Genomic DNA, 12,395 nt, shown 5'->3' with positions numbered 1-12,395 from the left:
GTACAGACGTAACATTCAACCACATAACGACATTGTTTTGGGTAATTGTTATCGCTTATAATCCATTAAAACATTAAGTATTGCTACTTCAACTGACTGAATCGGGAGGGTATTAGCAATAGCGATGCATTAGGATGACTTGTCGATATCACAGGAGACCGAAGAGCTGGCTGCAACCTTAGACAAAGAATTAATCTAGCTAATCAAAGGGGGAAACGCTGCTAGTATCTTCAGATCCTTGCCTTAAGGGACTCCTTTTAATAATATATTTTAGAATTACAATTAAAAAGTGTGTTTGAAATCACGGAAGATAGATCTAGATCTAAAATAAACTGGTGCGCTGACCCTACGTGAAAATGATAAAGATAGCAAATGACTAAGAGTTTTTATTTTTTATTTTTGGTGCAATTGTTTTCTTGCTTGCTTGTTTGTTACCCTATTGTATTTTTAATTTCCTTATGTTTACTAGTAGAACCTTGTCTCTATTAACCTGGATGTGCGATCAATAAACCTTTGAAATGTAAAATAAAACCTGTTTGTCGTGTGCGTAATATTATAGTTTTATTAAAGATTAATTACTGCCAACTAAATCTTATATTATAAATATTAGCAACTTAGAATAAAAAAACGACACCCGTACAAGGTTAATGCTTACGAATGAAGTTTTTATTATTTCAAAGCACTTATTAATGTTTCGATAACTAATTGGCGCCAAAACTAGTTGTAAAATTTTAAAACGACAGTAATAATAATCAATTATTTGGTTATTAATCAATAATTTATCGTCAATTAGTACTGACTTTTAAAGTAATATAAATCTTATATCAAATATTGAATTGAAATGTTGATGGAATGTGATATTTGTCATCACTTTTAGGGCCTAGTTCATGTGTATTTCACTACCATTGTTTAAAAAATATCAAAGATAAACAACATCGAGAGCGCCGGTGGCTCAGTGGTTAAGCTCTTGTCTTTTAATCTGCAGGTCCTGGGCTCAAATCTCGCCATTTACCAATATGTTTTTCGATTTACATATGTACATTTATCCGACGTTATTACGGTGAAGGAAAACATCGTGATGCAGCCTGTACATATCTGCGAAGAAATTCAAAGAGATGTGTGAAGTCAACCAACCTGCACTAGGCCAGTATGGTTGACTATGGCCTAGTCAACCATAACTTTGGGTAGGCTCCGTGCCTCTCGGTGGGGAGCTGATGATGATCAATACAACATAAATTAAATGGAATAACCAAAATAGTGTATCTTATCATATAAATAGAACTATTATCTCATTGTTTATGTATCAAATTTCAGAATGCTCGAGTTGCAACGACGACGAGCTTGGCGTTACGAGATGGACCATGCCACTGCTGAAGAGCGGCGAAAAGCGGTACTATCTGGGAATATTCTTTAAGGTAACACAACAATAATTTTTAGATGAGAAAGGAAAAAACGAGTAGCGAATCCCTTAATGTTGGTTGATTGGACGTCTATAGGAAGACATCTGAGATCTTCAGATGCGTTGCCGAACCTTGTTTCTTTTGCCTTCTTTTGTTTTTCTTGCCATTAGTTTTATTAAAGGAACCTAAGTCGCAACTATTTATCCCCACTGTACCCCATCTTAGTACTTAATACTTCCAATTAGTACCATAGTACCAATTCGGTAATATACTCAATCTGATCGAATAATAAAATTCTTCCACAATTGTAATTTATAAGTACTTTCGGATATAAATGTTACATTCATCGTTTCTTTCTCAAACATAGGAAGATAAGAATAATTTTATATAACAATCGCGTTATTCCGTCTGTTTGTAATTTCCCTGAGATTTTTAACTCATTGAAAATGGACTCAATTCAAAGTTTAACAAACACAAGGAGATACGTTCTGACCTCGGAGTTTATTACATCCTATTTTAAACGATGATTGTCTTATATCGCAATACTAACGTAAAAGGCCGCGTCTTGTTGCGTTATAATTTTATTATTTTGTAACTGTAATAAATGGTTACATCCAAACATACACATTGCATTGTGTACATGGAATTTTCAAATATGGCAAAGAATGTAAGTAACAGTGACTATAATTTTATCTAATACTAGCTGTATCCCGTGATTATGTGCGCGCGGAATTAAAAAAAAAAGCCTTAACAGACAGACAGACGGACAACAAAGAGATTCTATAAGGGTTTCATTCGGTTTTTTTTCCTTTTGAGATACGGGTCCCTAAAATCTTAAGACTATGTGTTCTTCCAGACTATGTTCTACATCTATGCAACATTTCATCGAGATCTGTTGTGTCGTTTTGAAGACACCTTCTAACAAACTTCAATTCATTCATCCATCCATCTATCCAAACATTCGCATTTATATTAATATGTAAGATTTTTATGGATGTGGATTGTATGGTAATGGCCGTTGTGACTTTATAATTTAAACGAGTGAACTGATTCTAACGAGTGAGGTGTCATTTTGAATAAGTTTCTTCTCCTGAGTGGTTGGTTAAAGTGGTACTCTTTCACGTGTTATTCTTCCACGATATAAGATAGCGGTATAATGGGACAATACATATAATTAAATGGAAAGACCCAAAACTAACACAATTTTATCACCATTTTTATTTCTTATTCATGAATAAGTTTCAAAATATATACATTTACTGAGTACGTATATTCATTCAACAATAATAACCAAGTTTGAGAGTAACAATTGGTCATCAAAAGACGTCGAAACAGTTACATCACTATGTCTTGATAACTAGTGTTGTGAATCGACAAATAGCACTTTAAGCGTTATTTAATAGCATGTTAGAAATAGTCAACAACTTTTGTTTAATTTAAGCCTCGAGGGTATTATTGTCTATTTCAAGTGTGTTTTCTTATTAGCAGTGAGTTTTCATTGCCGCAAAACTTACACTAATGTATGTTGTCAATCTTATCCGTATCTTTGTGACAGTGATAACATGCTTCATTCAGATTTTTAAGCTATTTTCAATATCTATATAAACAAAACAAACGTTAACTTGGATTAATATCCAATTGTTTCAAGAGTATATAAATAATAAGCGAAATTGCATATTAAGTTTCGTTAACAGATATAAAGAACATGTTTAAAATTTCGTTAATAATATCCCATCACTAGTTACTAGTGTTGCCGCGGCGTGTGGCGTGTGGTTGATTGATTGTATAGAGCTTTCTCTTTCATCCTAAGTGTTTACGACCGTACGACCGTCGAGCGTACATATGTTGGCTCTTTTATCATTTTAAATATTTTTTTCTTTTAATTTTCATATGGCAGGTTTTAGGGCATAACTTTTTATTAAATACCCAATCGTTTTACTTATCAGATAAAGTTTTAAAGCTATATAAGAGTGCATTTTAGAAATTAAAGAAACAAAAGACTACTAATAACAAGTTAGTTGACCACAAAGTCTTTGCTGTACGAAATTTAATCTTGAATGTAAAATATTGGTTAGGAACATTGTCCCATACATAGAAAGTTAAACTTACAATGCAATGTAAAATCATATATGAAGATTTCTTTACATTTACATTTAAAAATATACGTCGACATGCGACAGTTGAATGTGACGTATTTACCTTTTAAAATATTTTTCTTTGCACTTACTTTTAAGAGTTCCGGAAGTTAACCTCCGCAGTGCACAATGCAGAATCCGCAGTGGGCGTCATTCCCACGCCTTTCATTCTATTCCGACGTAATAACACAAAGAGACCGGTTCTTTTAAATCTACAGAGCGTACGTTTCTTAACTCGAGTCAATGCATCACTAAAAACAACGGTAAAAACTATGATATAATTAATAGAAACGTTTAAACTAACGGCACTGTATTATGATATTTAAAAATCGATCTTTTACTTGTGCTATCTTAAGACAAAATCAACACCTATTTTACGTTACAAATACGATAAAGTCAAAAGGTAACCGTTATTATTAGGTGCACTATTTCCACGCATCTTTCACTGAGTTCCAAACAGATTGTGTCAATTTAAATTTCTAGTAAAAAACAATACTTTTTTTTCTAATTTATTTCTAAGCTCTCAAAATATCTCTTTAGGCTGTCTTATTTCTTTAATTTTTTTTTCTCCTAAACCATTTACTTTTATGTCTGATAGTTCACAGTTTTAAATAATTGGAGTTAATTCAAATAGTATGTCGTGTCTGTCGGACGCCATTGTAATGCGGCCTTGTCAGTGACAAATGACGATCTTATTATAATTTGGTTACATTTCGCAACTGTTTTGAATAGGAAATGTCGTGCTCTAATATAATTTGTAAAGATTTTAAGCTCACTTTAAACTGATATTATTTTATCAACAATGCAAAATATTTTATAATATTTTTTGGAATTTTACTTTAGCTTAGTCACGAAAATGTTTGAATATTAATTCATCTTTGTCTAGAAAATTGATAAAGGTTAAAGGGTGATTTGTGATTTCAAAAATAAAACTCATCAAATTACTTAATAGGAATCCAGGTCGTCACAATTTATAAATGAAATAAACTTCCATTCAACTATACTCCGACGTGATTTCCTGTTTGCAAGCAGGCGCAGCTTTTGCTATACCTACGCGGATTATGTGCGTTATGAATGAAAAATGTTTTAAGTATATTTTTACTCGTAAATCTTCATAAAAGGAACCCTAAATCTTTATGGACAGTGTCACATGGTTCATTCTATGTTCAATTTCTTGTCAAATGTTGTTAAGTACTTAGGTCATTTAAGGTTTAGCAAGGAAAATAGTCTTTATTTTTGACTATGCTTTATTTCTTCAGCTTATAATAAAATCTTAAATAGTAAATATTGATATTAACAAATCTTAAGTTTCATTTTATATTCCTAGTTGGTATGCCGTGATGTTTTTGCCGAGAAATGAAGTAATACGTGTGGCAATGGGCCTATGTAAAGAGTCGTAGTTAATTGATTTTGTAGCGCCGCTACTTTGGTATCGCCTAGTTACCGCTATAAAGCAGTCGATAAATACATGATTTGTACGATCAGACATACGAACGAAGACATAACGAAACATTAGGACGAAAAATGGAACTTTTTATTTAAATTACGATGTGAAAGGTTGATTAGAAATTGTACTAAATGTTTGCTTTCAGCATTCCCAGCGATATTGTTGGAAAATGGTGAAGATGCGTTAATCACTATTTACACTCGTTCATGTTAATTTCACACGTGGGCAGAACATCGATGCAGACCAGTAAGATATTGAAGTACTGCTATAGTTTAAATGCACACTTAAACACTATCAAAAGACAGTTCAATCTCTGTGTTTATAACTAGTATTAGAAGAATACAATCCATGTATACAAATATAAGAAACCAACCGTCATCATCGGCATTGCCTTTGCTTAGCTTATTAACACAGTGACCCGCGACGAAAGGTTACAACACCGGCACTATAGCATAAAGGTCACATGTCCAACTGGTAAAGGAGTGTAGAACCTTTGATAGACGTTACATTTATATATTATATTAGTAGGAAACGTCGAATGCGGTGTAATGCTAAAATCAAAAGATTAAAAAGATATTCAAATATATAATAATATAAACTTACTGAGATTATTAATGTGATTGTTTAGACGGATGGATGGATGTTTGTTTAAATGGTATGTCAAGAAAGGCTGAACTGATCTCGATGAAATTTGGCATGAATGTACAACAGTCTGGAAGAAGACATAGGCTACTAAAGAGTTTTTTTAACTACGTGCGGACGGAGTCACGGGCGTCAGCTAGTTTTGAGATATTTCTGGGATAGAACCAGCGGAAAAAGCAAGTGTGTACGAATCCTGTAGTAATTGATGCAACCGTCTTACAGCAGATTGAGTTCTAAGTACTAACACTCTAACGTCTTAGGTAAATCTACGCAACTTGGAACAAGCAAAGGCGTATTTGTTGCATAACAACCGGCTAGTAATTTCCATATATTATGTGTAAGACAAAATATATTAATATCACAAAAAGAGAAATTACTCGAATTAGATAAATAAATGTTTAACATTGATTTCCATTCTATTACAGAAAAATAAGATCTGACAGATTCATAATATACTTTATTAAAAAGGAGGCAAAAGGATCTGAAAATAAATCTTTTTTTTTAAGAAAATTAGTGATCATTTCAATATAATTCTCCTTTCTGTTATTCCTGCTTTAATTTAGCGTTAAAATAACGAGAAATCGTTGACAAATGTCAAAGTTTAATTGCGGAAACTGGAATTAGATTTTCATTCGCCGACCTCTAAGATTAAGAAATTCTAATTTTATAAATTGAGATTACACATTAAATACAAAGTTATAAAAGTATGTTAAAAAAATTGCAACATTTAATTTAATATTGTGAAAAATTTTCATACTAACTTTGATCTTCCAAAGCAACCAATATTACCAGTAATTTAATTTTGTAACACTGTATCTGAACTTATTTCATGTTGTAACATGTACTGTACTCATTTAATATTGTAACATTTCCACTGTTCTCATTTAATATTGTAACACTGCAACCGTACTCACTAAATATTGTAACATTACAGGCGAACTGGTTCAAAGCGCAGCAGTACTGCCGCTTCCATGGCATGCACCTCGCGTCCATCTCATCGCAAGAAGAAAACGACAGGCTTGAGAAATATGTGAAGGATTCGGGTAAGTTTACAGCTTGATAAAAAAAAGATAACGAAAGATTCTCAAAAAGTAATCATTTAATAAAATATATTGAATATGATTTTAATTAATAAATTAGGCACATTTGAAAAAATGATTTTATGAAACTAGTAATTTTGTTTAGCAACTAAACAGGCGAGGTTTCTGTTTTCGAATAAAAAATAGTCGGTGTTGTATTTTGTTTTCTAAGAAAGAAATTATCTATACTTCCAGGCTACGGACGTGAGCACTTCTGGACATCGGGCACTGACTTGGCCGAAGAGGGTAACTTCTTTTGGATGGCTAATGGAAGACCACTTACCTTCGTCAACTGGAATGCTGGAGAGCCCAACAACTTCAGATATGAGAACGGCGAAGAAGAGAACTGCTTGGAACTTTGGAATCGAGATGACAAAGGTCTTAAATGGAACGACTCACCTTGTTCTTTTGAAACTTTCTTCATATGCGAAGTAAGAACAGATTGATGATTGTTAATTTAGGATTGAATGTGATAGCAGATTAGTGTGCTAGAAACCAACTTTTATTTACATTACAGTTATTTTTTGTTGTTACAAATATAATTTAAACTTTTTTAGGTAGTTTTTTCGAAATAAATCTTAAAAATGAAATGCTATTTTGCATATTTTAAAACTGTAATTAAACTTGCCTGTTTTATTTATGTACATGACATAATATTTTAAGTATTTTAATCAAAATTATTTATGATTTTTGCAAAGTGATATTATGCCACCAACAAAATATATGTAGGAAGAAATATACTTTGTATATATACAAATTGTATGTACAAATAAATATATAAAGTCAATTACAGATTAAAAAATGTAAATCTATACGTTCTTTCTGTCTTGAATATAATTTATATCAAATTTTCTGTATATTAAAAGACACAACTCTTTTTATACAATTTATATAAAACATAGTAACATAGTAACAATAAAGATATAGAATAAGTTTGAACGATCACTGCCCAATGATCTACTCCTTGTTGTAAACCTCTGAGCCATTTGGTTCAACGGACAATGTCGTCCATAGTCAACGTAGTTGGTAGATAAATAAACAATAGTTACCTTAGTAATAAATGTAAAAATAGTTTTAAGAATCAATAAAGGTTTAAAGTTATACAAATCATTTCATTTATCCATAGTTATACATTCGTATAAAGATTAAGAAGAATTGTAATTTTAACTTTGAAGCCCTTTAACGCACAAACTAATCAACTTTGGAAAGAAGTAAAATCGTTAAATTGTTAAATCGTAATATTTTCGGGCTAGAAACTGTGGTTTCATCTTTTAATCCTTTTCCGGACACCCTGTAACTGATTCACGTGTCTTTTATAAACCGCACATTAAGACACTTTCGACAAGGCTTGTTAAAAATGTGATAAAAAGATGATGTCCAATTTTGAAGGTCATCAAATTCACACAAACAAATTATTACAAGCAAGAACCCTTAAAATTTCAGATCGTAATAAAGTAATTATAAGGGCAATTGATGCAATCGGTAGTCGTGAAAATTTAAATGTAAATTTCGCATCCGACCGTCGTGCCCTTTCCGCTCGTTAAAAATCTCATCAACCAGTAAACGAGTCGCCAGCGCTTTCTCATTCCCTTGCAAATTCATTTAACAATATGACTTCTGTCGTTGTTGCTTTTTGGGATTTATCTTGACACTAACTTAGGCCTGCGACTTCGTGTGGGTGGAATTAAAAAAAACTTGCCTATGCCCTCTTCCGCAGTATAATCTATCTCTATCCATATTTAGTCCCATTCAGCGGTTCTGTAATTATCTATCCATGCAGATAAAAGATTTAAATAGTCAAATAAATGCAGGCGGCATAAAGCATTACTTAATATTAACCACCGAAATAAAGGAATTATATCCTTAGAAGCCATGTTTTTTATTAATAATTGTATGTACTCGTATATCACTCCTAACTTAGGGTAGGCTCCAAGCCTATTAGCGGGGATCACCATAGTGAGCTGATGATGATATATCACATTTCGAGTTCCTTGCTTACAAGAAAAGATGCTATGGTATATAAGTTTCGTTAAAATTGCACCAATAATTTCTAGTAGTTTTAAAAGTATGTTTAAATGATAAAAACATAAAATAAAGTAAACCAAAACTTTTTATATTTGGTCATAATATTACACTATTATTTTACGATGGCTATCGACAGTTCCCGCGGGCACATCCATCATTACGATGTGTCTCTAGAGAATGCAGTGAACCGCGCAATCAGATCTCAATTTAAGTTTAAAGTGGAAAAACTTTTTCACGCATTTTAGTATTAAATTAAATATTACAAATTAATACAATGACAAAATAAATGAGAAACAAAGTTCTGTCTATTTTATGGCAACCTCTTTCGTCTGGAATATGTTAAATTCAATTTCAGCTGCAGTGAAAATTCATCGCCATTTTGTAATGTTACCTAACAGTTGAAGTTTGCAGTCTTCCTTTGTTTTCAAGATAATGCGGTGCATTTGAAATGCTAAATGCTACCAAATACGCGAATACTGGTGCAAGCTAATGTTAAAAGTTTTAGAGTAGTCATTAGGAAGAACTTTGGAATATAAAATTTAAGAAAATATATTTATTGTGATTAATTATAAAATAACTAGTTGTCGCCCGCGACTCCGTCCGCGCGGAATTAAAAAAAACTATTGGTCGCAGCGTATTGTTATATAGCGTAAAGCCTTCCTCTATAAATCGACTATCCAACAAAAAAAGTTTTTTTCAAATCGGACCAGTAGTTTGTGAGATTAGCGCATTTAAACAAACAAACTCTTCCGCATTATAATATTATTATAGATATAAACTGTAAAACAAAGCACTTATTTATGAACTTTTTAGGTTGAATTACTTTTCAAAATTTAATATAATATTATTAAAAATAATAGTGTTTATGTAAAAAAAAAAGATTTCAATAAGCAATATGGAAATAAGTGGTTCACAAATTGACCTAATTTTTATAAAAATAAGAGACAGGAATATTTCAGCTTTTAAAACCATCTCGCTATCGCTAGTGGAATTTAAAAGCTTCAATTAAATTGGAAATGCGCTGCTATAGTATAGTTTAATTGCAATTCTACGTTGCTAGAAAATTATTTTAAAATATCTCTACTTAAAAACTCTGTCCATTAATATGACAGAGAAGAGTCTTATTTTACAGTAAGTGATATGGCCTAAATAACCAAATTAATTTCAAGCAATATTTACTTTAGCAAACAATTTATTAAACTAGAAAAAGATAATCTTTTAGTTAAAATATCTGAGTAATAGTTTCGTCACACCAACAATGCCATCCAAACTTTATGGCAGCTCGCAATATTGTTAGGAAAACAATTTTTAGGTAACAGCAGGACTGTATGCGGGAGTGAGGCAAACCCGTGAGCGCGTTTTCGTACCAACGTGCCACTCACCTGCGTAGGCATGTGCTCAACGGCTATCACGAGCCGTTCTTAAACTTTGAATATCGTAATACTTTGTGAATAGCACCCGCGTTTCAAAGAACTCTTATAACCTTTTTCCTACTTCACGGGACATCAATACCTTTGCCCCAGAATTTGGAAAAACATTTTTAAATATAATGCAATATAGATATTTCACTCTACTATTCTTTTTACTGCGCCTAATACACAAATATATCGAACAGTGTAAATATATATATATATTTAAATTGATGTTCGATAAAGTTAGCAATTGCTGTAAACGGCTATTGTTCTCGACAGTTAAATTTAACTGAACACAATGGACGCATATCCTGTTATCACAAACTGTTTGAATCCATCTGATGAGTTTTCGAAATGACAACATGATTTATTTTATTGGTGTTATCTTTATCTTTACAATGTAAAATGTAACTTACATAGTTTCAAACCACATTGACCAACTTTTGGGGCGTTATTATATATTATTACTAACTGTTGCCCGCGACTCCGTCTGTGCGGGATTATAAAATAGATGTCTGTCGATTCTCAGACATACAGAATATGCTCACAAAATTTCATGTCAAGCCGTTTCGGAGGAGTATGGGAACGAAAATTTTGACACGAGAATTTTACATATAAGATAGTATAACAGAAGAAAAAAAACGCAAACTTTTTTTTTCACATTCAGTTAGAAACTAATGAATTCAGTGAAACTTTTTATTGTGAATATAACATAATTTTATTTTTATTTATTTAAACTTTATAGACAATGCAATATTGAGTTTAACTCTAAAAAGTTCTTTAACAGATGACAATACCAAGGAGAGATGTTTGGCGTATAATAACTTTACTTTATTATTTGGTTGTTAGACTAGCAATATCTGACGAAAACCAATGCTAAAAGGTGATAAAACGGTATTCTATTATTTTCTAAAAAAATCTAACTCAACTCTTAAAATGTTGTATCATAATAAAACAATAGCCTCTCAATTCAAACGAACAATGCCCATAAAAATAGACATATTGACCTTTTGTTAAGATAGTATAGAAAAAAAAACACTTGTCCGATAAAATAAAAATACAATAAAAGTTCGTATGCTCTAGTGCTCAAAGCAAGAAAGCAAAGCGAGACGACAATGGCCACGGGGCCTGTTCTCAGAATTACAATGACGAACATACCTACCACTCAGCATATTGCTACCTCTCTTGTAAAAGAACGAGCACAACGCAATACTTTGTTCGCCTAGGGTACGGATTTTAATAAATTTATTACAAGTGAGAAACTTGTGAAAGTGAAGTCATCCTTGCAGGCTATGTTCCACATCTATGCTTGATTTCAGCGAGATACATGTAGCCGTTCTGGAGATATCTTCTAATAAACATCCATCCATCTAAACATTTGGATTTACAATAATTGTAAGATATTAGGAAGAATTAAGATGTAAATATTTGACCTGTAAATATCGTCGATTTTTATCGAAATAGTAATACATTGATCATACATGATGTATTACGATGAAATAGTAATACATACATGATTTATTACCCGCGCCATGGACTGTAAGAAATTATAATATAAATTTTTTATCATAACCCTTTTTATAAGGGCGGCATATCGAAAGTATACAGGGTGTTCAAAAACACGAATTCCTTCAATAAATATTGGAGTTACTAAACAAATACGATCCAGGTGTACGTGAATTGAGGTTGGCGAATTCAAAAGCATTTCGCAAAACCGTTCCTTGAACCCGCGATCGACCAACCAGCGTTTAACCTACGACCTTTACCAAATAAAGTAGCCACGATCAAACGTATTCTGTCTGCAGGTGACGTTCGGCTTATCTATCTTTCAAATTTTGATAAATGTTAAATATTCCTAATCATCCTCATCCTAATTTATTTTGTTTTAAACAATTTTTTTTTTAAATTTTAATACGGTACTTAAAACAGATGATGTATATGAGATAAAATTCTCTATACAAAACCTATCCTGCTAAGTGATAATGTTTGACTCAGAAACCCACTGTTATTACCTGTATAAGATGCTAGAAGCTTCACTTCGATTTCTGAGGTTTATTGTTGTTATTGATTAAATAAATGTGACGTGCTTAGAAACGGCAAATTGTTTTGGCTTGTCTCAAACGCAACCGTACCAACGCCAACCCAAGCGCCAATCAGAAGTTAATAATGGCGAAATAGATAAGAAAAGAGGAGAAACAAAGTAGAGTATCCTTAGGAAGAGAATGGATCGTGTATTATAAAGACATTGATTGAAC

General features: G+C 32.2%; 1 protein-coding gene across 2 annotated transcripts in view; it reads left to right on the top strand.

The window, feature by feature from the left end:
• Positions 1-7,798, top strand: part of LOC106121351 (Brevican core protein triforce) — a 62,823-nt gene extending 55,025 nt beyond the window's left edge. For both annotated transcript variants that reach the window (XM_013316982.1, XM_013316981.1), the window contains 3 exons: positions 1,315-1,415; positions 6,559-6,667; positions 6,899-7,798. In XM_013316982.1, the coding sequence (XP_013172436.1) occupies positions 1,315-1,415; positions 6,559-6,667; positions 6,899-7,149 (461 nt within the window). In that variant the 3' untranslated portion in view covers positions 7,150-7,798. The remainder of the gene's footprint in view (positions 1-1,314; positions 1,416-6,558; positions 6,668-6,898) is intronic.
• Positions 7,799-12,395: the final 4,597 nt, after the last annotated feature.

Source organism: Papilio xuthus, unplaced genomic scaffold (assembly GCF_000836235.2).
Source record: "Papilio xuthus unplaced genomic scaffold, Pxut_1.1 DF826945.1, whole genome shotgun sequence".
NCBI lineage: Eukaryota > Metazoa > Arthropoda > Insecta > Lepidoptera > Papilionidae > Papilio > Papilio xuthus.
The sequence above is the reverse complement of the archived record's forward strand: the minus strand, read 5'-3'. Positions and strand labels throughout refer to the sequence as shown.